Genomic DNA, 23,746 nt, shown 5'->3' with positions numbered 1-23,746 from the left:
TTGGACAAGGGTTGGGCAGGATAGAAAGGTTTACCCCAAAGGCTGCTCCATGGCAATCCCAAGAGGCAAGATTTAGAAAGAAAGCACGTCATTTCTTAATGTTTCCAAGTGTTGCTTTGTCAAAGCAAATGCTCTTATTAATGCTGAAAAAGAGACTATCTGTTTAGACTAGGTCCATATCTCGCATTTCTCAGTTTGTGACGTTTAGAAAAAGACTATCGTTCAGTGTCCTCATTGTTCTTAGCCTGGTGTTTTTCTGCAAGTGTTCAATTTGAAGAGCTCCCCATGCTCTGAGCATAAAGAGAAGACAAGGAAATAGAAAACCGACGTAGCCTCTCCAAGGGCTTGACTCCCGGGCGAGTGACGTTGAATTATGCTCGAGAGGAATCAATAAAGTAAGTCAAAACCTGAAAATCAGATAAACCAGAGAACGCCGTAGCCCATTTCATTTTTTCCCGTTTCTGCCTAATGAATCCCTTCCCTTTGTTTCTTGGCCTTCAAATAGCCGCTCTTCCCTCGATTCGTAGCAGGCTCTCAACCATTCCCCCCCCGTTCTCATTGCATGCAAAACACGTCCGCCAGAGACACAGAGTGCGCGGAAATGTTGGAGCCCGTGTCGTTCCGGCAAGTCACCACGGGGGTAGTCACAAGGGCCACGCGCCAGTGTTTCGCCTGCAGCTCCAACGGGTCGCTGTTTGGCCAGATGGGCAGCATGGACTGGGAGGAGAAGCGGCTGCCGATCTCGGGGAAGCGGAAGTCAAACGTCAGGCGGCTAGTGAGGATCTTGCACGAGATCTCGTAGGCGCTGTCGATGACCTGCTCCAGGTCGCGGAAGGCGTCGGCGGAGTTGTAGAACTTGTTCATGAGGGGCTGCAGGCTGGCGAGGAGCGTGTGGGTGGCCTCTTCGATTTTATTCTTGACAAAGAGCCCGCCTTGCTCCCTTTTGATGACTGCATCGATGACGGTGGCCATGCGGTCGAGGATTGGTTGGCGGACAGCCGATGGTTGGCCTGTCGATTGTCAGTTCTACTCGCTTCACACATGCAGGAGGGAAAGGGGTGGAAAATGGCTTACCTGCTGTTCGGTCCAGGTCTCTCTCTATTTCCATGATGCTAAAGGTAGAGTCGGCATCGGCACCGGCCCAGGCGCTGGCGTTCCAAACACGGTTCACGACAAAGTCGATGACGACTCGAGTGACGATGCATGATTTGGAGTTCTCGCTGCGAACGTGAAACTCGAGGTAAGAATCGGCCTCTTGCTCAGAAAGGGGAAAGTATGTGGCAAGCAAGATCGGCCACAGATGAGTCTGGCTCAGTTTGATCTCCCCTGTGACATCGGGATTGTTGGCATGACGCTCGACAAAGTTGCGAATGGCCGCATAGAAATGCATCATGTACCCATGCCAGGCCTGGACGGTTTGTTCCGTGATCGTGATCGGCTGGCTAGGGTATGGGCTGCGGTTGGCGATGGTGCTAGCAGGGCCGGAAGTAGAACCGCTTGACGAGGAGGCACCGAAATCTAGCGAAGGGGGCGGCGGCACGTTATTGTCACGCAGGCGGCCGCCATATCTGCCACGGGCTGGACCTGTTGGGGTGTTGGGGAAATAGTCACGCCCATATGCAAATGCGCTGTTGGACCTAGGAGGTGGGTTCTCTGGCAGCGCAAATGCAGAATGGGGGAAGCTATCAGGCCTAAAACGCTGGTTATTCTGGAACCCCTGGCGAGAGGGAGCTCTGCCATAAGGGGGACCCGGGAACTGGGGCTTGTTGTTAAAGGAGCCAGGCCTACCGCCCTGGACAGGCGCAACTAGATTCCACGCGTTGGCACTTCGGCGCTCGTGAGAGAGGGCTGTTGGAGGCCGCGGTGGCATCCCCTGGAACTGGCCAAACTTTGGCGGCGGCGGCGGTCCCATAGGAGGGCGATGAACAGGCTGAAAGGCCGAAGCAGCACGGGGAGGTGGTGGAGCATCGTTGAAGACGCTTCCGTCGCCCGAAGTCTCTTCCTGGAGAGGCACCAGAGGCCTGTGATAGCCATTTCTGGCCGTGCCAGTTTCGATGATGGGCTCGATGGCTCGAGTCACGGGGCCAACCCAAGGCATATGATGCTTATTGACTTGGTCTTCCAAAATCTGGATCGTATTGTCAAGAGTCTGCATGGAATAGTAATAATTAGTTGAAATCGGCTTGTGGTCGGTGTGTTGGAATGACTTACCTTGACAACAAATTCACCGTTGGCGGTTGGTGAATTATCCAGAGATTCGGATTTCTGCCTGTCAGCCTTGTCCCTCAACTGCTTGAGCTCGGCAGCAATGTCTACTATGCCTTCCACCATGTTCTTGAGGATAGACTCAGCCTGTTCCCGTTTCTCCTTTTCGGCCTTGAGCTCTTCGCGGAGGCTGTTGATTGTTTGGCTCTGATCATCAGTTCTAGCCTTGGCGAGGTTTGCTTCGATGCTCATGCGAGCAATCGCTTTATCCGTATCTTCTTGGTCGAGATGAAGATTCATCACGGCCTCAACGAGTGCGCTGGTTTCCTGGCTGATGACCTGACCAACTTCCATCAGGCTTTGAATGATTTCGGCCGATTCTTTTGCGGAAACTCCAGGCATTCGCCTCAAGGAGTGCTGTATCTTGACCAAGATCTCCTGCGACATGCGTGACTTCTCATACGCCGGCTTAATGGCAATATCTGGTCAGTGATAGACGGCCGTGGGAGAAGCATATAGACTTACGTGGTTATTAGACATTTGCTTGATCCTTTCAGACCGGGCAGGCCCGGTAAGCGGAGTAGAAAAGTTGACCGACAACATGTTCCCAATCACCTCAGTGGCTCCCTGGATACTTGATTCAGCCGAACTGATCGATGCTTTGCGGGTATTGAAGCGTTGTTCTACCGCAAGGGGCCTGATATCCCCTAGGAACATTCTCTGCGGAGAGGAAGAGTGCCGAGAGATGTCTGCGACGGCTGGTGTGAGGGGCGAGAGCAGAGCAAAAATCCAAAGGAGAATAACTGGTAATCAGGCTCTCAAAATTAGGTGAAGAGATGCGACCAAACTTGATTTACTATTAGAGCGTTAGTATGGCGGATGGCTGCTCGGTGAATGCGAATAGCTGCAAGGTGGAAACACAAAGGGGAAAGATGATGGTGTTTAGCATGGCAGTGGTCGTTGAGACCAGATAACAGATGAAAGAGCCTAACTGCGTGAATGATATATTGAAAAGAAGATGCCAACAAAATGTTGCTCGGAAACAGACCTGAGTGAGTGTTATGCCCCTAGGCTGTGAACATCAATCCCGTGGAACCTGTCCAAGTGCGCCACGCAGATAGTCAAGTAAGAAAGAAAGAAACCCTCGAAGAGACGAAATAATGCTGAATATCGATTCCCTTGAAAAGTATGCGAATCCTTTGCTGAAAAATGCCGAGAAAGTGGGATATCCCCAGCAGGCCTGTCGAGGTTGGGAGAAGGAAAAAGGTAAAAGGTGAAGGGAAGCAAACGCAAAATTCCGACAGCCCCCAAAAGAATCACGCCGCAAAATTGGGGCCAGCAGTCCAACAGCTGAATGCAAAGTGAGCCCAAAGTGAAGCCGTCAAGTCGTCAGTGAGCACCGCAACTCGTGCAGGTTTTCCGCCGGCCGTGGGGCTTCTCCTGAACCGCCACCAAGAAGCCTGCAAGAAGCCGAGAAGGAGGCGCCTCATTGAGAAGAATCGGGGAGAATGTGAAAACAAAAAGGGGATGGTACTTTGACAAGTAACAATGCCCGTGATTAACTGCACAGTGAATGAATTGATTAGATATTAATCTCAATTAGGTGGGCTCGCCCTAAGGGGTGAGGGAGAAGTGAGGTGGGAAATAATTGCAAACAGAGCCAAAAAGGGCGAGTAGAGAGAGTATACTGCCATCACGTGTCATGCACGACACATGGATACGTACAATGCTGCTGTAACACGTCCACAAGGAAATAAATGATTGAAGCACCTAGAAGATGATTCCAAGCTGGATGGGGGGAAAGAGACGGAGAAGAAGTAGGGGGAATACCGCAGCATGATGGATATGATGGACTTGAAGGAAGAGATCAGGGGCATAGGGCTACCATAATCAACACTCTGATGTATCATCACCAAGTTGAGTCTTCTCATACTCACTGGATATCTGTGAGTCTCATCCGCAGCAATGCCGTTTCCAAGTTGACCATTCATCGTGATTCATATGCATTGCATACTCTAAGACTATTATTGTGACTATTTTTGCTACAATATCAAAACTAATCCTACAACGAATTTCGAAAATGATTTTCAAGGTCAAAACGACTATCGATGACCGTCCTAGGCACACAAACATCAGTTTGGGACATTGCCATGTAAAGAGGTGCTAAAACGCATTATTGAATGGACAAAAGTTGGCGACCAAGGCGCCCCGTTCGATTCAAGAGATCTGCTGCACCAAAAAAGAGCTTGGTTGTTTTAGTATTCGTTTGGACAAAAAGGTGTAACCTGCATCTCGTTGCTATCCTGTGATGGCAGGAATCGTTCTGGAAATCTTGCACACGTGGCATAGGGACGACTGCCAATGAGTTAATGAGTGACTCTGGGGAATATATTCACACAAGACTAATTACAAACCTCCAAGTTCCTAGATTGCACAATGTGAATAGGAGAGCATTAGCTTCAGATTGCCCGGGTGCGAGAGAACAAACTGCTGTAGACGGCGTCTACAACAGGTGACGCGTCGATCATTCGGCCGCCGAAGTATCTACCGTTGAGGCCCTTGATGGCATTTTCGCCGCCTTGGACTTTGTCAAACTTGAGATAAATATCTCCTTTGGAGTTCGGATCGACCGAGATGTGAACAACATGTCCATATCGTTCTTCGGCTTCCTGGCGAACTTCGTCTTCGAGTTCCTTGACCCAGTCGTCGCCCTCTTCTCTGTTGTTTCACCGTTAGCATAAAGATTGTGCGCAAACTTGCATCGGGGGTGAATCATCTGCTTACTCTGTGGGGTCAAACATGTTGTGCAACACAACACAACGGCTCGCCATGTTTACGTTGACAGGGAGGGGTTTCGTCTCCGTTTTGGGCTTGAGGATCTGTTGGCGTTCGTCATTGCCATTGGTCGGGGCTTCGTCGGTCCTGGCAAGCTTTCTCATCAATGCATCGCGACTATAGTTGTTAAAGTTGACACCAGCAACGTCTGTATCATCCAAAGCGCTAGCACCGCCGGTCTTTTCGCTGTCGCGGCCTCCAGCTCGGTCAAATGTAGACTGCTGGCCACGGCCACCCGCTCCGGAAAACGCAGAGCCTTGGAAGCCCTGGTTGTTACCGGAAAATTTGTGCATTAGGTTGGCAGTGCTCTCAGGGGTAAACTTATCGTTGCCAAGGCCAACACGAATAGGACGACCAGCCAAGTCAAAGCCGTTCATCTTTTCCAAAGCTTCGCGAGCTTGGCCTGCGTCTCGGAATCTGAAGAGAGGAAACCGGCATTAGTGGACATTCTTTTCCTTGATGGAAAATTTGTAAAAGGGAACGGACGACTCACTGAACAAACCCATAGCCACGGCTGCGTCCATTGTCGTCTTTTTGGAGTTGAACAAACTCCAGTTCTCCGAATGGCTCAAATACAGCTTGCAAATCTTGCTCCGTGACATTGAAGTGAATGTTGCCCACATAGAGGCGATGGAAGGGAATGGAATTGGGGTGGCCATTCGATGAGTCTGGGTTGCGAGCTTGGCGATTCTTCTCGGCTTCCGTATGCTGTACGATGACAGGGATGCCTAAGAGTTTCTGTCCGGTAAGTTGGAGGGCTAGCTGAACCGAGTCTTCATTTTTGAACTCAACGTAGCCGACGCTGACATCATGTTAGCATCACGTACAAGAGAGCCATCGAAGCTGGAAGAAGAAACACTTACCCTTTGGACCGTCCGCTGATTCGATCCTTGACAATCTGAGCCTCATTAACAGCTCCGACCTTTTCAAAGAACTCTTTCAATTCACGAGTGCGCAACCGAGCAGCAAGCTGCTGGACAAAGACAGTGCGTCGGTCTCGCTCGTCTTCCGTAAGCGGGGCATTGCCCCCCTCGTTGCGGGCATCATTACGGTCATCATCTCTGCCACGGCCGTAATCATTGGAGTAACGGTCGGATCGGTCTCGTCTGTCTCGGCGATCGCGATCATCGCGAGGGCGATAGTGTCGAGGGGGCGAACGGGACCGCGAGCGTCGTCCACCTCGATAGTAATCGCCGTCTCTGTGGCGGCGTGAGTGACGGCGGTCATCATCACGACTCCTGCTTCTCCGCCTACTTTTGTGGCTGCCGGTGTCACTGCGGGGAGTGCCCGCATCAGGCGTTTCTCGGCGGCTTCGAGTAAGGCTGTACTCTCGACGATCTCGGCGGCGACGGTCGTAGTCTCGATCTCTGTCTCTCACACGGCTGCCATCACGTTCTCGGCCATGATCGCGGTCGGAGTCTCTATCTCGCCTATCAGATTTACCATCATCTTTGGAACGTTCAGCATCAGGGCTCTTCGGCTTTTTCTCTGGGTTCTTAGCCGTTGCGTCGAGCAGTGCCTCAACATCTAGATTAGACATGATGATGAACTGCCCTTGGTGACCAATGGTTGAAAACGAGGAATTGCCAGCGTTTGAGGAAGTTTCTCATCAACAGTAGCCTGAGAGTATTAAGGCGTTTGTAGGCAGTTCCTTAGAGCCGACGACGTCGTTGTTGAGATCAATGACTAGAAAGTTTCCAGCGAGTTGAGGATTTCAGGTTTCAGCACGGAGAGTTTCTCCTTGGGCAGCTGGCTGAGACTGAGTCACGTGAGTGGCTTCGCCGCATGCGCTGTCGCTGATTACATAACCCAGGAAAAGGGATGCAAATTCGCAGGCCGCTTCAGGAGAATGCCCGTCCTACGTCTTCTATGCTAGTGAATGGTTGGCCCTGTCTCTTTCAGAGCTTGATAATTTGCTGCAATATTGAGTAGAATACTAGACGACAAGGCGGTGGCGAATATAGGTAATGGCATGTTAAAAGTAATAAAAGTATTAAGTACTAGTCATTGAATTAAAAAGTGTATAGTATCTACAGGTTCTCGTTCGGTATTTTTTTGTGTCGCCATTAGATCCCCTTCTTCGTTGGATCTCCAATTTCGTCCGTAACTCGTATCAACAGCCATTAGAAACTTTGTCTCTTCCCATTCCCATCCATTATCAACCCTGAGAAACCGTCTGCCCATGTTCATAACAATGCATAATCCTCAAATTCCAAAAATAGCCAAAGCCTCCGCCCCATCCCGTACGAAACAGAGCCAGAAGGATTAGGGAAAGGACTGATATTGCAGTGTTCACCCTCATAAAAGGGGCCTGCAGAAGCACATATGTACGTGTCGCACTTGCTGAGTTTACTGGGTCTTGACAACATTGGGCTTCAGCTCGGTACCAAACACATTGTCCCAGAACTTGGTGGTGACGCCGAAGCCAAGCTCGTAATCGAGGAAGTGGTGCTCCAGATGGTACTTCTTGAGCTGCTTGTACCAGAGAGGCAGATTCTCGTGGTGAAGGAAGTAGTGGGTCAAGTCATAGCAGATGTAACCGAAAATGCCGCCGCAGTAGACCGCCGTCGCGGCATACCAGTTGTAGGCGAAAATGGTATGAGCGAGATACCAGAAAGGAGTTGCAAGCAGCAAAAACATGGTTGGAGGCATGACCAACCTGTACTTGTCCATGGGCAGATAATGGTGGATGCCGTGGAGCAAGAAGTGCGCAATGATGCCATATTTGTTGTCAGGAAGATAGCTGGTTTATGGTTAGTGACAGGTCATGCAAAGTAGTCCAGCATGGGGGAAAGCGTACTCATCAAGATGGAACAAGAATCTATGCAGACCATATTCCACGAGGCTCCAAATGCAGAAGCCAAGGACCCAATATGCCGCAAAGATGATGGGGTAATTGAAGCCTTGGAAGGCCAAGAAGGAGCCGTATGCGTCGCAGGGAAGCCAGAGGATTGGAATCACCCACCATGGGGTTTTCGAAAGAGGCTCCAGGAAGTTTCCAAAGAGGGGCGCAGACTGACCACCCTTGTAGTGACGTGGACGATGCACTTGATCGAGATAAAACTCCTTGGTGAAGTTTCCATACCAGAGCTGGGGGAACAGGGGCTTGCCTAGATCCAAAAACTTGTGCTTCTTGTAGTCCTGTGTATAGTCCGTGTCTTTGCTGAGGTCCTCTTCGGTAGCCATGCCAGTTCTCGGGTGCACATACGGCTGGCCATTGGCAGTGCCGTTTCCATTGGCCGCCTTGTTCTTCTCGTCAACGACAAAGCCAACGAGAGAGTCGTCAAGGATTTCGTATGCAGCCTCGCTATGCGTGTGCGAAACGCTGTCCTTCAAAATGTCTTCGATGTCTTTGCCAGCATAGTCGATGATGAGCTGGCCACCACCGGGGTGGTCGGGCAGGAAGTCGGTGACATCGTAGACCTTGGTGCCGATGGTGACATAGCAGGATTTCTCTGAGCTATGCGTCTCGACCTCGGCGCGCGTAAACGTAGGGAGCGTTCTGGAAGGCATTTTGTCGTGCTATTGCGAGGGTTAAAAAGGCGGGCAGGGATGAGGTGGCGTAAATGAAGACAGATGGGGCTGATCAAAAGCGGCACTCGAATTGAAAGCTATGAGAAGAAGGATTGGCGCATCTGGCAGCAGGCCAGATCTAAGGTGAAACCCAAAAAAAAGAAAGAAAAAGGATGCGAATGTGAAGGTAAAGCACCTGTCACCACGTTGATGGAGAAGCAAAGTTGAAGAGCAAACGGAGCGAAGGTTTTATTAGGGGCCGGCAGATTTACTGAAGATCGGATGGGCGGGTTCCCAGGAGGGCCGATGATTAATTTTTGAGGGTCCCTGGAGCGCGCTACTGGTGTCTGACACTACAGTGCATCGGAAGCCGAGCGCTGAGAGTGGCGTTACCACGGAACCTCAGCAGAGAAGACACCAAAAGTCACACCACCAATGACTTTTGAGTTTCATCTAAAGGTCCTCTCTACATATGGGTACTTTTGCCGTTTACTTGATCAACTTGTTCCCTTGAAATCGATACTAGTATGAGCATCTACAATGCTCTCGTCAGGCTTCGTGTTTTGCAAATGCAAGTGTGGATGTACATGACAGTCTCCGAACACCGACAACCCGGAGACGGGCTGCGGCTTTAAAGATGAAGGGATGGCCTCGAGGTACTTGAGAGATACATGTTTTTTTATCGTCCATATGCCAGTTTTCAGTGCAGTAGCAAGTAGCTAATGTGAATTTATGTGTATTCTGTGGGTAGCTTTTCAACAGAGCTCCGTATAGGATAATGTATTAGTAGGCTATCCGAATTTCCTCTTTCAGTCATGCAGCTCTCGGCATTATAAAATCCGGGTCGTCCAAGCAAGCACCCGTAATCGTCAATATCAACATCAGGGGCATCATGCTACGTTTTTCATTTTTGCTTGTGATACCGAAGTATCCGAGTCATCGCTGCTGATTTTAGGAATAATTATTTTACTATACGAATATTCAATCACGCACTGTAGCCTACTAGGTATTAAGGTAACAAAAGTCGTGAGCATAATCTAACCTCACCGCACAACGAGGTGTCTTAGTCCTCATCATGGCCGTGTGGCTGTGCGGCGCCACCTTCTCACCAAACTGGCCAAGATTATCATGTGCAAGTGTGGCTCGAGCAAATGGTGGCTTGCTGAAGCTCACACAACCTTACCTAACAGGCACAGGTAGCCCCAAACAAAAACAAACCAAAGGAGGCAACCAATCTCACCTGCAGCATACAAATGACGACAACTTGATTTGGTAGAAAGAGAGGCAATAAAAGAACCTTTGTTACCATACTCGATCTTTACTTGGGACCGTCCCATACACCGAGCCTGTCTGTTTTTCTTTGATATTTGCCCCGCCAAGTCGGCTGCATCATGGCGTCATTTTCACCTCCGCGGGGCACCTGGTTGCTGGTGTTGTGCATTTGTCTCGTGCTGCTACCATCGAAAGCGGCAGCATTTGGAGCTGGTAATATTCCGTCGATTGCACAGGTTTGTACTCGAATTATCCATGGAAATCTGTTTGGCATCTAGAAGCTCACAGGTTCTAGGTCGAGGGACACAACTGGCGCCATGGAGGTAGGTGACACAACGTGGGATGTGGGATGTGAGAGATCTCTATGAGAAAACTGACACTCTGCTCTTAGATATTGAGGACATGCTCACCAGCATTGCCTTCCTCCACGGCAAGAAATGGACGTCTATGCTTGTCAAGAGAACATACTTTGGCAATTGGCTCCGTGACTACTCACAGGCAGTCGATGTTGGCTCTCTCAAGGGCGTGAATGGTCCCACAATTCGCATCTTGGTAGGAAGCAGTATCTCTGATCGTGAGATGGCAGGTGTTGTTGGTACTAATATGTATAAAAGGTCTGGGTCCTCTCATTCATGTCCTTTGGCTATGCCACCGAGGAGTTCGAGGTGACCGAAGAACGCTTAGGTTGCTACCGTCCAGAGGAGCACATTGACAATCCCAAAGGTTACGCAGATGGTATTGACGCTCGAACACTCGATCCTCGTCTCCGTGGTCCGGTTGATCCCATTGAAATCGACATCGATCCGCATACCGGCATGAAGAACTACATTGCTAATGAGCACGGACGATGGGCTACCAGTGCCGGCTACCTCCGATACAGCTTCGCTCGGAGCATTCACTTCGGTCGTCTTTATACTAGTGGATCACAAAGCGGCAAGGAAGCCGACTTGTGTGAAGCGCTTAGATGCCTCGGCCAGGCTCTGCACTGCATGGAAGACTTTAGCGCCCACAGCAACTACTGCGAGCTGGCTCTCCGTGAGTTGGGTCATCGAGACGTCTTTCCACACTGCGGTACCCAGTCTGAAATCACGGTCCGAGGAAAACGCATCTACCCCTTGGTAACCGGAACCTTTGGCGGCGTCGACTTTTTACATTCTGTCATTGGCGAGGCAAACGATCATTTCACCCAATCCGAGGTCGACGAGGTCGACGTTGCTCTCCTCAACGCTGGAGCCTCCGGTAGCGGTGGTGGAGGCGCTTCCAGGGGCTTCCTGGGTATCGACGCCCCGAAAGATTTCATCTCACTCATCGCCAAGATCCCCGGCGATGGATCTGGGTTTGCTGCTCAAGCTAGGGAGCTCAAGGCCATGGCCGATGCCCAGGAGCGAGACAACGAGTCACGTTCTCGTGCTGGAGGGAACACTAACGTCGTTCCCGGCATGAGCCCAAATTTCGACCCAGTCAAGACTGCAAGGCAAATCTACCCCATTTTGCAGTTTCGCGACAGGATTGTAAAGGCCATCAGCCGAGGCATCGAAAAGATCCCTGGCCTCGAAAAACTTCTTGACCACATCAGCGAGACGCTGACTGCGTTTATTCTCGGCCTTCTTGCCCCCTTTATTAGGCCTATCATCAACCAGGTCTCGAAGGTGCTAAAGGACGGCTCTTCTGGCGTCATCAGCGCCAGTGCCAATTCCCAATTCGAGCCATGGGACAACCCCAGAAGCTCGGACCCGACACACTCTATGCTGTCAAAGGACCATTTCACCAACATCTTAAACTCTTGTGCTGGTCGGATTGCGTCTACGATTCTCCAGTACACCGTTCCGTAAGTATCGTCTCCTTCACTGTACATGACTCCGTTTTTTAACAGCCGTTTTCAAAGTCGCGTCCTCTACGCTTGGGAGAACACCAGTGTACCCGTTGATGAAGTCGTCAACGACGTTCTGCGAGCTTTCCATCATCCCGCCCTTCGTGATGAACATATTCAGATCCAACGAGATATGTTCCGCACCGTTCAGAGCTGGGCTAGTGAACATCCTCGCCGCCACGAACTCGACCGTCTTCTCTCTTCAGAGTCTGTCAAGCAGGGCCATAATCACATTCTCAATCAGAAGAAGACGAAGGGTGGTGTCAGTGGCCATGCTCATGACGCATGGGATACAGTTACACAGCTTGGTCATGGTAAAGTGTCCGGGTCCCTCTGGGAGCAAGTCAAAACCCGAGACCTCAACTCCATGGAGGGTCGAGATGGAAATCCGGCTATGAACTATACTTCCAATTCTCCAGCCCCTCCTTCTCGCTATTCACCGCCGGCTCAAGGGGGTTATGGCTACGGGGAGAGTGCTTCGTACGTTTCGCAGTCTCATACGGAATCATCCCATAGCCAGTCTTCTGGCTATCACCAGGGCTACCAGAGTCAACCGCATTATTCACAGCACGAATCCGGTTCCCATCAGCCGCAGTATCAACAACAACAACAGTATCACCAGCAGCAGCAATACGGCGGTGGAGGCCAGCCTCATCACGGATACGGTGGCCCAGCTCAGCCACAGTATGCTCCGTATCATGGGCAGGGATACCAGGAACAACAGCCTCCGTGGGGCTCTCAGCATGAGCACCGACACGGTTACTAATTGTAACATAGCATGGGTCGTTGCTCGCGTGGTGTCTTAAGCTGTGACGTGTGTACGTTGGACGATGAAAACCTTGTCTGAGGCGTGTACGTTTCTGGAGGTGTTTGTACGCTATCCATCTAGCAAATGATGAGAGGATGGTTAAGGAGGATCAGGATATGAAAGACCATGGTGTCTACATTGAATGAGCAACTCATGAATATACGTTCTTGCATTAGTTTACCCGAAAGCTACCTTTACCATTAAGACATGGCGTCGCCGCCGGGCATATTGACTTTTACGGCTACTTTGATTCGGCTCAGAATTTACGCAATAGTAGCTCCATTTCCTCTGATTTCTTATCTAGAACTAACCCTCTAGGAAGAAACTGTAAATAGACAATAAAGACAAACGAAAAGTCAAGAGTACACATGTCTCACAGCCGCCATTCCCAACTCTCGATGCAAGCCTGTAAACTCCGCCTGGCCTAATACTCCACGCGGAATGGTGTATATACGCCTGTATATGTAGTGTATATAAATCTCAAGCCAAAAAAAAACTCGCTGTTCTTTATGCAGCCGCAGAATGATACAATGAAATAAAATAACCTCTCCCAATATGCTTCTGGCGACAAATAGCGTAACCGCCGTCTTCATCTCCACCCCTTACAGCTTCCCGCGTCGGCGTCGTGGGTCTTGCGCCTCCGCACGTCGAGCATCTCTGAACTCCTTGGTCCCCAGACTGCCCAGGCCGCCTTCAGAACGGCGTTCCCAGCCCCCTAGCCGCACGACCTGGCACGTGGCGTTGTCGCCGTCGTCAGAAACTTCCGTTGCGTAGTCGACGACGCGGCGCGCGCCCTCTTCGGGGGTCTTGGCTTCCTTGATGACGTCCACAATCTCTTGGTCGCTCAGCGTGCCAGAGACGCCGTCGCTCATGAGGACTATGAAGGAGTACTGGGCGGGGCCGAGCTCTACCCTGGTGATTTCCGGCTCTGCAGAGACGCCTATGCGCTTGCTCTTGATGTCGCCAAAAGCCCGACTGTTGGCCAGCCCTGCAATGCGTTCCTCTCCGAAGCTATCGTTGGAAACCATGGAGCCAGCCGGGGCGTACCTACGCAAACGTCTGCTCTCGCCCGGTGTCATGGGATGGTGATCCGAAGTCAGGGGTTGAGCGAGGCCGGTCGCGGTATCGCACAGCAGCACGCGGGTATCGCCCACATGTGCCACAATGATGGAGGAATGCGCACCAGGATGCCAAAAGGGCGCGGGTGTAGGCGTTGAGATGAGTACGATCGAGGCGGTAGAGCCCCCCTTGAACCGCGTAGTGCCACCAATAGAGTGGCCTGAGGGAGTAGCGTGAGGCTGGCCCAGTATCTCGTCGTTGTTCACGGGCCTGTCGCTGACTCTCGAATCATCTGGATCGACTTTGCGGGCCTGGGCGGCAACGAAATCCAAGTCGGCGCGGAGGAAAGCGTACTCGAGCGCTTCTTCGATCGAGATAGTGCCGCTGTCACCGTCGTCGGCGTGATTAAAGTGCTCTGGTTGAAAACGGCGAAAGTATCCTCCAATCGAGGCCCTGTATTCTTGCACAAGGTCCTTCTTCAGACTGATGGCCTTTTTATAATCTGATACCTCGACCGGCTCCGACTTGGCACTAGGAAGAGGATCTCCATGACGCGGGGCTTTGACAATTCCTTCGTCACCCTCGCGACTTGGAAGGTCGATATCCTCCTTCACCTCATCGGGTCTTTTCATGTCTACATCATCGAGGGCTTGTTTGCGAGTCACCAGCCGACTGGTGGTCTCCCAAGGGTTCTTCTTGCGCAGGCTGCTCTGCAAGCCAAATTCCGCCGCTGCTTCTTCAATATACCCGTGTAGCTCATCACGCAAAAAATGAGAGCATTGCTCGCCTCCGTGCCCATCGAAAACCCCAAAGTAGAATATCTGGGGGTCTCCAGTGGCGGTGCCCGCCACCGTTGGCTCTCCTGGCTTCTGCTTGACGCTCGTCGGTGCCCTCTTTGCAAAAGCAGGCATGTTCACTATCCCTGCCTGGTCTGCGTCTTCGTTGTAAGGCCGATTTCCTCGGGCAGTTGCAGTGCCAAAGTGGTGCTTGGCTCGCTTCAAGGGGATTCGCACGACTGTCATGTCTCGACTGGGCATGTTTGGTATCGACACAGCTGGCGCAGATCCGGGGCTAGGGGTGTGCGGCTCAGAGGCCTCGCGCGGCAGCTTGTGGCCAGGCCCGTGGAATCGGCCGGAGTCTGGATGTAGGGAGGAGGACGGAAGATGGGTGATGAAATACGTATGGAAGTCTCGTCCAGCAGCCAGCTGGGCATATCCGCTTCTCGGAGGGCTCACGAGGGCGTCGCGAGATACACCGCGGGCTCCGCATCGCCAAGGCAGGACGGGATGCAGCGTTGCGCGCGCTTTTGCGGCCAAATATGGTTGTCGACGATTGACTGCGGTCTTGCTTCTAGAGCTCTGAGGATTGCTTGCGCTGGCAGCTCGTAGTGAAGCCGGAATCGTCTGGGCCGCGGCGGCGTCGGGCGATCTGTGTGCGGCAGCTCTCGATGCTGAGCATAGCGCCTTATTTGCCAGGTTGGCCATTGATTACTGTGTGCGCTGGCCGATGCTGGAGACCCGCAAGCCCAAGCATTCGGTGTCGCTTTCGAAGTCGGATCGCTGTCAGGTTGCTGCTGCTCAGAGCCATGGGCTCGCTGTGGGAGAAGCAGAGGAAGATGGGGAGTCTCAGGCCAGAGAGGTCAGCAAATCGGATAGTCCAACGGTTGCACTCGGCTCAGGAAGAAAGATCTGCGGCAGTTGGAGGGTTTCGAAAAATGGATAAAGGACAGAGCCGTAATCGGTCTTTGAGGGAAAGTTTATAACAATATTGAGTTCAAAGGCTACAAACGAATAGAACGGGGGAAGAAATTCAAAGGTTGTGAGGCGGCATATGGCTGAGGTAAGTTGAGAGTTGAGCGTTTTGCTCGGAACTTTACATGGCCGTGCGCTGTTGGGCTGAACTGAATCCACTAGTAGGTACTGAGGTGCCATTGAGTTATAATGTCCCGGCCATGTACTTGCATGGAGTGGCGGCTCTTGAAAACGAGCTCCATGTACATGCATTGACTCGCTGCATGTTGGTAAATCTCAATGCAGCACAGCATTGACATGATCTACGTCACCGAATTCTTCTGTGCTCGGAATGATGCATTGATCAATTGCACTGCATCGACGCCCGAGCAGAGGCAGCCGTGATATCATTTCCGACTGATATGCCGGGGATCCCTGCAGGCTCTCAAGCGGTGCATCCCGCAGGGGTACAGCGTGGTGAATGGAGCTGGGAAGCGCTGTAACTTTGGTGCCTGTCCACTAACCTCGGTCCCCTAACACAAAAGCAGAACGCCTTTGCGGTTGAGTAATCCTCCATCCAGATCCCATTTGGCTGATGCCTTGCGGTGGTTATTCAGGGTCTAGGTACGAGTACAGAACATGTAGCCTGCGTGTATCAAATCAATGCTGTTGACGGTACATGTACATGAGGCGAGAGGGACACTAGCCGCCTTTTGGGATGCAATCTGACCCAGGCAATCGAGTCAGTGAGTGATTCGACTGAGGCTGCTAGGGAAAATTCAAAAATAAAAATGGAACCTGCAAACCTTCCAGAGATACCTAGTACTACCTATCCATGTACGAGCATGTACTCGTACCCAGCATGCGGCTTAGGCATCAGGGACTGGCCGGATAGGGACTCGCGGAGATGCTACTGGACGACACTTGTACCTGCAGGTCCTCCGCTGCTTCAGCAAAATCTCGACTGGCTGGCCCGTCAGACTTCTGTATTTCTGTCCTGTCCTGTCCTTTCCTTTCTGATTCTTCTTTTCTGCTTCGCTGCCCTGTATTGATTGATTGTTGCATGTCGATCGTGTCGTTTTCGTTTGAAGCATGGGCGAGTCTGCGGCAGCACCCGCAGAGCCAGAGGCAGAAGCAGCAGCAGCAGCAGCAGCAGCTGTTGCGGCACGCCCCAAAGTAGAGCGCCCAGATGTCATCGCCGTCGCCGATGCCGGCGATATCGTGCTAGACGTGACCTTTGAGACGTCAAAGGAGACGCTCAAGAAGTCCCGTAAAGCCACGGCCTATGCGCCAAAGAAGCCCGGCAGCGCCCCCCAGCCGGTGCTCAAGACAAAGGTCCGGGTTGCGTATCGAGTCAGCCAGGACGCCCTCAAGAAGCACTCGCAGTACTTTGCCAACCTGCTGTCCAACTCGCAGTTCCGAGAGGCCGGCCTCATCAAGGAGGCGCACAAGAAGCTCGCCGCCAGGAAGATCAGGCCGGCCGAGGCAGACGCCGCAGACCTGCCGTGGATCACCATCACGGATGACGACGAGGCCACCAAGGCGGCGGGCCGCGAGCACGCTTTCGAGGACATCCTCAGGATCATCCACCAGAAACCGGCCAAGGTGGCGAGGGCGGCCATGCCAGAGGTGGCTACCATGGCTATTCTCGCAGACCGCTTCGACTGCATCACCGCCGTGGCACGCTCTCTGAACGGCATCCGCTGGCCAGTCACAACCACGAGGAACTATACCGACGAGAACGGGCGCCATACCGATGTTGAGCAGACGCTTCGTGAAAAGATTCTCGTGTCCTGGCTTCTTGGAAACGGCATGAAGCTGCACCAGGCCGCACGAGAGCTGATTACCCGAGGGTCTCGCCTGTGGAGCGAGTATAACGATGAGCAGGAGGAGCTTACAGCTGCGTGGTGGCATTTGCCTGATGGCATCGAGGGTGAGTGATGGGACATTCAGATCTCGAGCATTGAAATCACCAAAGAGCCAACTAACATTGTCACAGAGGAATTGCAATACCGGAGAGAATGCGTCTTGAATACCATTGCGTCTGTTCAGCGCCACTTTCTCGACCTGTACTGCTCCAAGGAGCGACAGTGCAAGCTCGGATACGACTCTAGCGCAGCGTGTGACTCCTTCCAGCTTGGCCAGATGATCAAGTTCTTGACATCCAAGAACTTGCTGTTCCTGGTCGACTTCACCTCGTCGTCTTTGATGGCAGTGCCCGACGGTGCCATGATCAACATCGACGAGCTCCTCGCTACCCTAAAACAATGCCCCAGCTACCAGGTCGACAAGCACCACACAAACTGCGGGCTCAGAATCCGCATAGAGCCAATCATCGATTATATCCGAGCCATGTTGTCCGCGAGCGGCACTTCCATCGCTCATGCTGACTGGAAGAAGCGTCGTTCCGAGGTATCGTGGACGATACTTCGAGACGGCCGACCATCTGAGGATGACTATGAAGGCTCGAAATTCGTCTTTACTAGGGCGGTGGCTAATGATCAGCGTCTCCGTTACGAAGGCGCCATGTATACTGACAGAGTGTCCAAAAGCCTGTTTACGGCGAGTTCCTGGGATTGGACGCCCGAAGTCTAGGAGGCCGGTCGGGCAGGAACAAAGGTCTTACGTTTGGCGTCTGGTACGTGTATTAGCCACTGGGCAGATTTGGGCTTGCGCATGTATAGGTATGCTGGCAATGGGACAATGTAGCATGGATTTTTTTGCTTTATTTCCCCTTTAAGCACAATGATATCATAGAATGTTTGAATGAGGGTATATTTATCATGTTCATTATGGTTAACCTTATCGGAGGACAGAGCTTAGAACACTTTTATATGATATCATGTACATCACAGCAGCGCGCTTTTCCCGTACCGTCCCCCGTTACAACTTTTCTCCCTTTTAGTTGAGAGTTGTAGTCTTCTCCGACACATTGACGTTCTTGGACTCGACAACGCCATCGTTGCTCTCACTTCCGCTGCGGGCCTCTGAGTCAAATGGCACAGCGGGCTTGGCCTTCTGGAAGGGCCATCGTCCCTTGGTCTCGTGGAACCTGATGAGAATAAACGAGGCCATGACGAATACCCAGTAGAGGTTGTATGAAATGACGGAGCCGTAGGTGGCAGAATTGGTCCAGCCAAGGATGGCCTGGAAGATGCCCCAGCCGCCATTGTTGGGCACATTGGGGTTGCAGCACTATGCGGGAGTCATTGTTAGTATGGCCGTCCTCTGTAATTGTTTGTCTGCCTGTTTGGATGCGCTACTTACGTTGACATGCCACACAACCTTGTCAATGTCGTATGATCCAGGGCCGGAGCCAAGCTCGGAGGCGTCGCTGCCGACAATCTTGTTCCACTTTCCCTGTTCAAGGGACCAGACGGCTCGCGAGAACAGACCGGCACCGACGAGATACAGCAAGCAAGTGGACGCGACAAGGAAGTACTGCAGCTTGGTTGATGAACCTCCCCTATAACCATGTATTAGACCCGGTCTCATCTCCACCACCCAGTGATAGAGGCTTCACTTACTTGTACAGGAGATATCCGACGACAATACCAACAAGGAGGCCAATGACGACGGGAAGAGGCACAGCGTACGCCGGAGCCGAGAAGGTCACACCGGCAATAAACACAACCGCCTCGATACCCTCACGCAGGACGGTGATGAAGGGCAGGAAAAACATGGCGTATTTCTCCAATGCCTGAGAAATCCATCCGCGATCCGAGTTGAATTTGATGGGCGACTCAATGGCCTTGGCAAGCTTGACGCGCCACTTGTCTTGCATCTTACCGATACGGAGCAGCGCGGCGCCCATGATGGTGATGATGATGGAGGCGACGAGGGAAAAGGCGCCCTCGTAGTACTGCTCGCTCTTGTCCCAGGTGTTTGAGCCGACGGTGTAGAAGACGCCGATGAGAGCGGCGGCGATGATCATGCATAGCAGGAAGCCAGTTGCGACGCCAATCCAAATCTATCAAGCTGGCGCATTAGCATGAGACGGATTCCAACTTGCGTCTCACTCGCTCCTCGGAAGTAGAGAAGCGAGAAAATCTATAGAAAATTGGCACTCCTTACCTGCGCCCGCAGTTTCTTGTATACTTTGCGGTCGGCATTGGGGCCGTCAAGCGTCTGCTTCAGAAAGGCGAGCAGGACAGAGACGATGATGACCGTCTCCAGCGTCTCTCGGAAGACGACGAGGAAGACGGGGACTGAGAAGACGTCCTTGGCCATTGTGAAAGCACAGCACTATCGCGAGCTGAGACGAGATGAGGATGGAGAGGCAGAGCACGCGGAAGAGGTAAGAAAAGGGAGAGGCGAGGGGATATCGACTCATACAAAGGGATATGGACGAGACAGAGCAAGTCGGCGGTGTCGGCAGCAATAAGGCGACAAGAAATGGTTGTCTCCAGCCGGCCCAATTCAACAGCCGGGTCGCTTGGATCCGACTCGGATCAGATAAGCTTAATGGGGAAGTTTGTCAACAAGGGTTACTTTTTTGAAGTGTGTGAGGGCCCCGCCGTTCCACTCCTCCACTTAGCCAGCCGTGATCATGGGCCGAATGACCCCAACGAAGAGAGAAAGAAAAAAAAAGAAAAAAATCTTCCTATGGATGGGGTTTGCAGGGATGTCCCGGGGCTAGTACTCGGTTTCCGAGCGAGGAAATAGAACGGCTAAAAGAGGAGTGGGAATAAAACCCGCGTAATGAGTCGAGTATGCATGGGCCAAGGGCAAAGTAAAGCGCCGAGGCTGAAATTGGGATGGATGATGGAGCCCTTTGTGCTTGTGCTTTGAGAGGGAGGTGGTAGCGCAGGAAACTGTCGGCAAAAGGACCCCGAGGGGGGGAGAAACTGGGCGCCAAGCGGAGTTATCTGATCCATCTCTTGGCCATTTCTGCCGAGCATATTGGAGTCTTGGCTACCTATACGTAGAAGTCATATGTCTACCTTGGATGAATTTGGTGGTGATGATCCTCTTGCAGTAAATACTATTCAAGCCTCTCTCTCCCCCTTGCAGCAAACAAACCCGTGAAAATTTCTTCGTGGCTCCATTGCGGCTTGCATCCATCTTCCAACAGACAATTCTTTGCGCGCCATTTTCGCATGATGCCCCGTTTTAGCCAACGGAAAAAAGAAAAAAGAAAAAAAAAAAAGCCCAGCTTCTGATCATCTTATCTGATCACACTAACGATTATCAATCAGTCCACCATCAGCTCTTGCCCCGCTCCTCTCGAGTCATTCATTGGCCTGCTGAGCCATGGGTGGACTGCCGTGATCTCTTAGCGATCTTCACCGTCCAATCACAGGCTCCAATTCAGCCAAGGTTTTATGCTTGTCCGGCTTTTCTATTTTTTTTTCTTGCTAGTGGCAGCTGCAGCTCTTCTTCTTAGCGGGTGATTTGTGACTCCAGGGCATGTGAATAGCCCGTAAACTTGCGGCTTTGAGCCGAGGGCTGCGTGCCCGCTAGGCAAACAAACACCGCAAAGTTGTGTAGCTTATTTGTATGCATGATCCTTGTTTTCTGCGAGCTTCTTGTTTCTTATTTTGTCTTGTGATGGGTCTCGGCGATGCCAGCCGGAGGAACTGCAGCGCCCGATCCGTGCTTCCAACGGCCAGAAACAGAAACCGAGACGAAACGAAACAAAAACATCCGGTGGCTTTGCGTGGTGTGTGGAGCAGAAGTTGCGGGCTAAGCATGTCATTCATTGCCCACCCAATTGCTTTTTATCAATCTGGGATGCGATAATCGGAAGCGCCTCAACATTTTCACCAGCCTGACCTTCGGCGACGTCCCGGAATTCGAAGGCTATCGAAGGTCAAGCCGCTACCCTCTACCCTCCTGGCTGATTCTGCCTCCTCCTCTTCTTCTCCTCCTCCTCTTCCACCCAGTCTCTCCCTCCTCACCTCTTCTCTTACTCTCCCTCAGCCCTTCTTAACCCTCTACTCTGTCTGTCCCGGAGACGAGAGAAACAGAGAGAGCTGGCTTCTCCAGTACCAGCAAGTGAAACCGTTCGGCAGCCATGAATAGCTTCACGCGAGCGGCGGCCTTGTTCGCTGCCTCTCTGAGCCTTGCCAGTGCCGCCACCGTCAACTATGACTTCAACATCACTTGGGTCACGGCCAACCCGGACGGAGCCTTTGCGCGTCCCGTCATTGGCATCAACAACCAGTGGCCCATTCCTCGCATTGAGGCCAATGTTGGCGATCGCATTGTCGTGAATGTCAACAACCAGCTTGGTAACCAGTCGACTTCGCTGCATTTCCACGGTCTCTTCATGAACGGCACCACGCACATGGACGGCCCCGTGGGTGTGTCTCAGTGTGAGATTCCGCCCGGTCACTCCTTCAAATACGACTTTACTGTAAGACTTGACATGTCTCGCTATTGGTCTGGGATGGATTTGACAGCTTTCTGACTGAAATCAACAGATTGACCAACCCGGCACATACTGGTACCACTCTCACCACAATGCGCAGTATCCTGATGGTCTTCGCGGCCCCCTCGTCATCCACGACGCCAAGTTCCCTTACCGAAAGGAGGTTGACCATGAACTTGTCCTGACCCTCTCGGACTGGTACCATGACCAGATGGCCACTCTTCTTCCGGCTTTCCTGACCAAGAACAACCCGACTGGCGCTGAGCCTGTGCCCAAGGCGGCGCTCATGAATGAAACTCAGAACTTGACTGTTCCTGTCGAGCCCAACACAACTTACATGTTCCGAGTCATCAACATTGGTGCCTTTGCCGGCCAGTACCTCTGGATTGAGGGCCACACCATGCGCATCGTTGAGGTTGACGGTATTTACACCGAGGCTGCTGAGGCTGACATGGTCTACATCTCTGCTGCCCAGCGAGTCAGCTTCCTCCTCACCACCAAGAACGATACTTCTGCCAATTTCCCCATTGTCTCCAGCATGGACACTGTAAGCCATTACCCGACAAGTGGCACTTCAGCGGCACATTTGATACTAATTGGTCTATAGACTCTCTTTGACACCCTGCCAGATGATCTCAACTACAATGTCACTGGTTGGTTGACCTACGACTCTCAGGCCACTCTTCCCGAGCCTGCCCTTGTCGACGAGCTGAACCCCTTTGACGATATGACGCTTGTGCCATATGACAAGATGGAGCTACTGCCCGAGCCGGACCAGGTCGTCGAGCTCGATGTCATCATGGACAACCTTCGCGACGGAAAGAACTATGCCTTCTTCAACAACATCACTTACACCAAGCCCAAGGTTCCCTCCCTGTACACTGCCATGTCCACCGGCGACCTCGCCGACAACGCTGCCGTCTACGGCGAGTTCACCCACCCCTTTGTCCTGAAGAAGGGCGAGATTGTCCAGATTGTCGTCAACAACCTCGACTCTGGCCGCCACCCCTTCCATCTTCACGGTCATGCCTTTCAGGCTATTCACCGTTCTGAAGAGGAAGCCGGTACTTTTGAGGACGAGGACCTCTCCGAGAGCGACTACCCTAGCGTGCCCATGCGACGGGATACCCTCGTCATCTGGCCCAATGGCAACATTGTCATGCGCTTCAAGGCTGATAACCCTGGTATGTAACTCTCCCATATATTATCGTCTCCCCTTTCTTGTTTCTAATCTGATTTATTAGGTGTCTGGCTCTTCCACTGCCACATTGAGTGGCACGTCGCTTCTGGCCTTCTCGCCACGTTCGTCGAGGCTCCTCTTGAAATCCAGAAGCAGTTCACTATCCCCGACGACCATCTGGCCGTCTGTGACGCTGCTGGCACCCCCTCCAAGGGCAATGCTGCTGCCAACACTGTCGACTTCCTTGACCTGACTGGCGAGAATAAGGCCGCTAAAACCATCCCCGGCGGGTAAGTATATCATCCTCCCTTTTGTGTAAACGGTATCATCTAACACTGCTCTTTCAGCTTCACTCCCCGCGGGATTGTTGCTCTCGTCTTCAGCTGCATCACCGGCGTCCTTGGTGTCGTCGTCGTCGCCTGGTACGGCCTGTCCACTCCCTTGGAGCTCGTCCCCCTTGAGGTCTCTCGCATCGTCGAGAACTCAGAAGTCACTGAGACATCCCATGCTGCCAATGGCGATGAGTCTAGAGCCGCGGTCTCATCCAGCAATGCTGCTGCCGGAGGCGCTGTTTCGAGGAGCTGAGAAGAGGAGGATTTTTATGAGGAGTAGGGGGGGTTTTGACGTGCTTGGTGTGGGGGGAGTACAAGATATGAAGCTATATAATCTCACGCCGTATAATGATTTTTGAGTTAAAATGGAAGAAACTTTGAGATACCCCAAAACCATAGATCCTACTCACACTGAGTCGCATTTTGTGAATTTTGTTTGACTTTTTTGTGCCCGCAACACAATTGTTTTCTTCGTATTTTAACTACTGGAATAACACCATTGTTCTACCAAGATTAAGAAGAATCATAATTACCAAAAGAAAGGAAGACGAAAAAGAAAAAAGATATAT

General features: G+C 52.0%; 8 protein-coding genes across 8 annotated transcripts; 3 read left to right on the top strand and 5 right to left on the bottom strand.

Moving 5' to 3' along the window:
- Positions 1-555: 555 nt before the first annotated feature.
- Triagg1_6562 (uncharacterized protein) lies at positions 556-2,922 on the bottom strand (the record flags this gene model as incomplete). The annotated part of the gene is made up of 4 exons (XM_062901200.1): positions 556-1,010; positions 1,075-2,149; positions 2,212-2,673; positions 2,731-2,922. The coding sequence occupies 4 exons, from the start codon at positions 2,920-2,922 to the stop codon at positions 556-558; spliced, it is 2,184 nt and encodes a 727-aa protein (XP_062754499.1).
- Positions 2,923-4,664: 1,742 nt separating this feature from the next.
- Triagg1_6561 (uncharacterized protein) lies at positions 4,665-6,580 on the bottom strand (the record flags this gene model as incomplete). The annotated part of the gene is made up of 4 exons (XM_062901199.1): positions 4,665-4,923; positions 4,990-5,457; positions 5,534-5,842; positions 5,904-6,580. 4 exons carry the CDS (start codon positions 6,578-6,580, stop codon positions 4,665-4,667), a joined length of 1,713 nt encoding a protein of 570 aa, XP_062754498.1.
- An 809-nt stretch (positions 6,581-7,389) lies between these two features.
- Positions 7,390-8,553, bottom strand: Triagg1_6560 (uncharacterized protein; the record flags this gene model as incomplete). Its single annotated transcript, XM_062901198.1, has 2 exons — positions 7,390-7,783; positions 7,841-8,553. 2 exons carry the CDS (start codon positions 8,551-8,553, stop codon positions 7,390-7,392), a joined length of 1,107 nt encoding a protein of 368 aa, XP_062754497.1.
- A 1,391-nt stretch (positions 8,554-9,944) lies between these two features.
- On the top strand, positions 9,945-12,461 carry Triagg1_6559 (uncharacterized protein; the record flags this gene model as incomplete). Its single annotated transcript, XM_062901197.1, has 5 exons — positions 9,945-10,061; positions 10,121-10,148; positions 10,217-10,377; positions 10,440-11,653; positions 11,699-12,461. The coding sequence occupies 5 exons, from the start codon at positions 9,945-9,947 to the stop codon at positions 12,459-12,461; spliced, it is 2,283 nt and encodes a 760-aa protein (XP_062754496.1).
- Positions 12,462-13,105: 644 nt separating this feature from the next.
- On the bottom strand, positions 13,106-15,046 carry Triagg1_6558 (uncharacterized protein; the record flags this gene model as incomplete). The annotated part of the gene is made up of 1 exon (XM_062901196.1): positions 13,106-15,046. The coding sequence occupies one exon, from the start codon at positions 15,044-15,046 to the stop codon at positions 13,106-13,108; it is 1,941 nt and encodes a 646-aa protein (XP_062754495.1).
- A 1,338-nt stretch (positions 15,047-16,384) lies between these two features.
- On the top strand, positions 16,385-17,887 carry Triagg1_6557 (uncharacterized protein; the record flags this gene model as incomplete). Its single annotated transcript, XM_062901194.1, has 2 exons — positions 16,385-17,225; positions 17,292-17,887. 2 exons carry the CDS (start codon positions 16,385-16,387, stop codon positions 17,885-17,887), a joined length of 1,437 nt encoding a protein of 478 aa, XP_062754494.1.
- Positions 17,888-18,193: 306 nt separating this feature from the next.
- On the bottom strand, positions 18,194-19,522 carry Triagg1_6556 (uncharacterized protein; the record flags this gene model as incomplete). The annotated part of the gene is made up of 4 exons (XM_062901193.1): positions 18,194-18,487; positions 18,560-18,758; positions 18,820-19,262; positions 19,367-19,522. The coding sequence occupies 4 exons, from the start codon at positions 19,520-19,522 to the stop codon at positions 18,194-18,196; spliced, it is 1,092 nt and encodes a 363-aa protein (XP_062754493.1).
- Positions 19,523-21,308: 1,786 nt separating this feature from the next.
- Triagg1_6555 (CAZyme family AA1) lies at positions 21,309-23,430 on the top strand (the record flags this gene model as incomplete). The annotated part of the gene is made up of 5 exons (XM_062901192.1): positions 21,309-21,650; positions 21,718-22,212; positions 22,273-22,849; positions 22,910-23,135; positions 23,193-23,430. The coding sequence occupies 5 exons, from the start codon at positions 21,309-21,311 to the stop codon at positions 23,428-23,430; spliced, it is 1,878 nt and encodes a 625-aa protein (XP_062754492.1).
- Between the last annotated feature and the right edge of the window lie 316 nt (positions 23,431-23,746).

Source organism: Trichoderma aggressivum, assembly GCF_033847375.1.
Source record: "Trichoderma aggressivum f. europaeum strain CBS 100526 chromosome Unknown scaffold_026, whole genome shotgun sequence".
Classification (NCBI taxonomy): Eukaryota; Fungi; Ascomycota; class Sordariomycetes; order Hypocreales; family Hypocreaceae; genus Trichoderma; species Trichoderma aggressivum.
The sequence above is the reverse complement of the archived record's forward strand: the minus strand, read 5'-3'. Positions and strand labels throughout refer to the sequence as shown.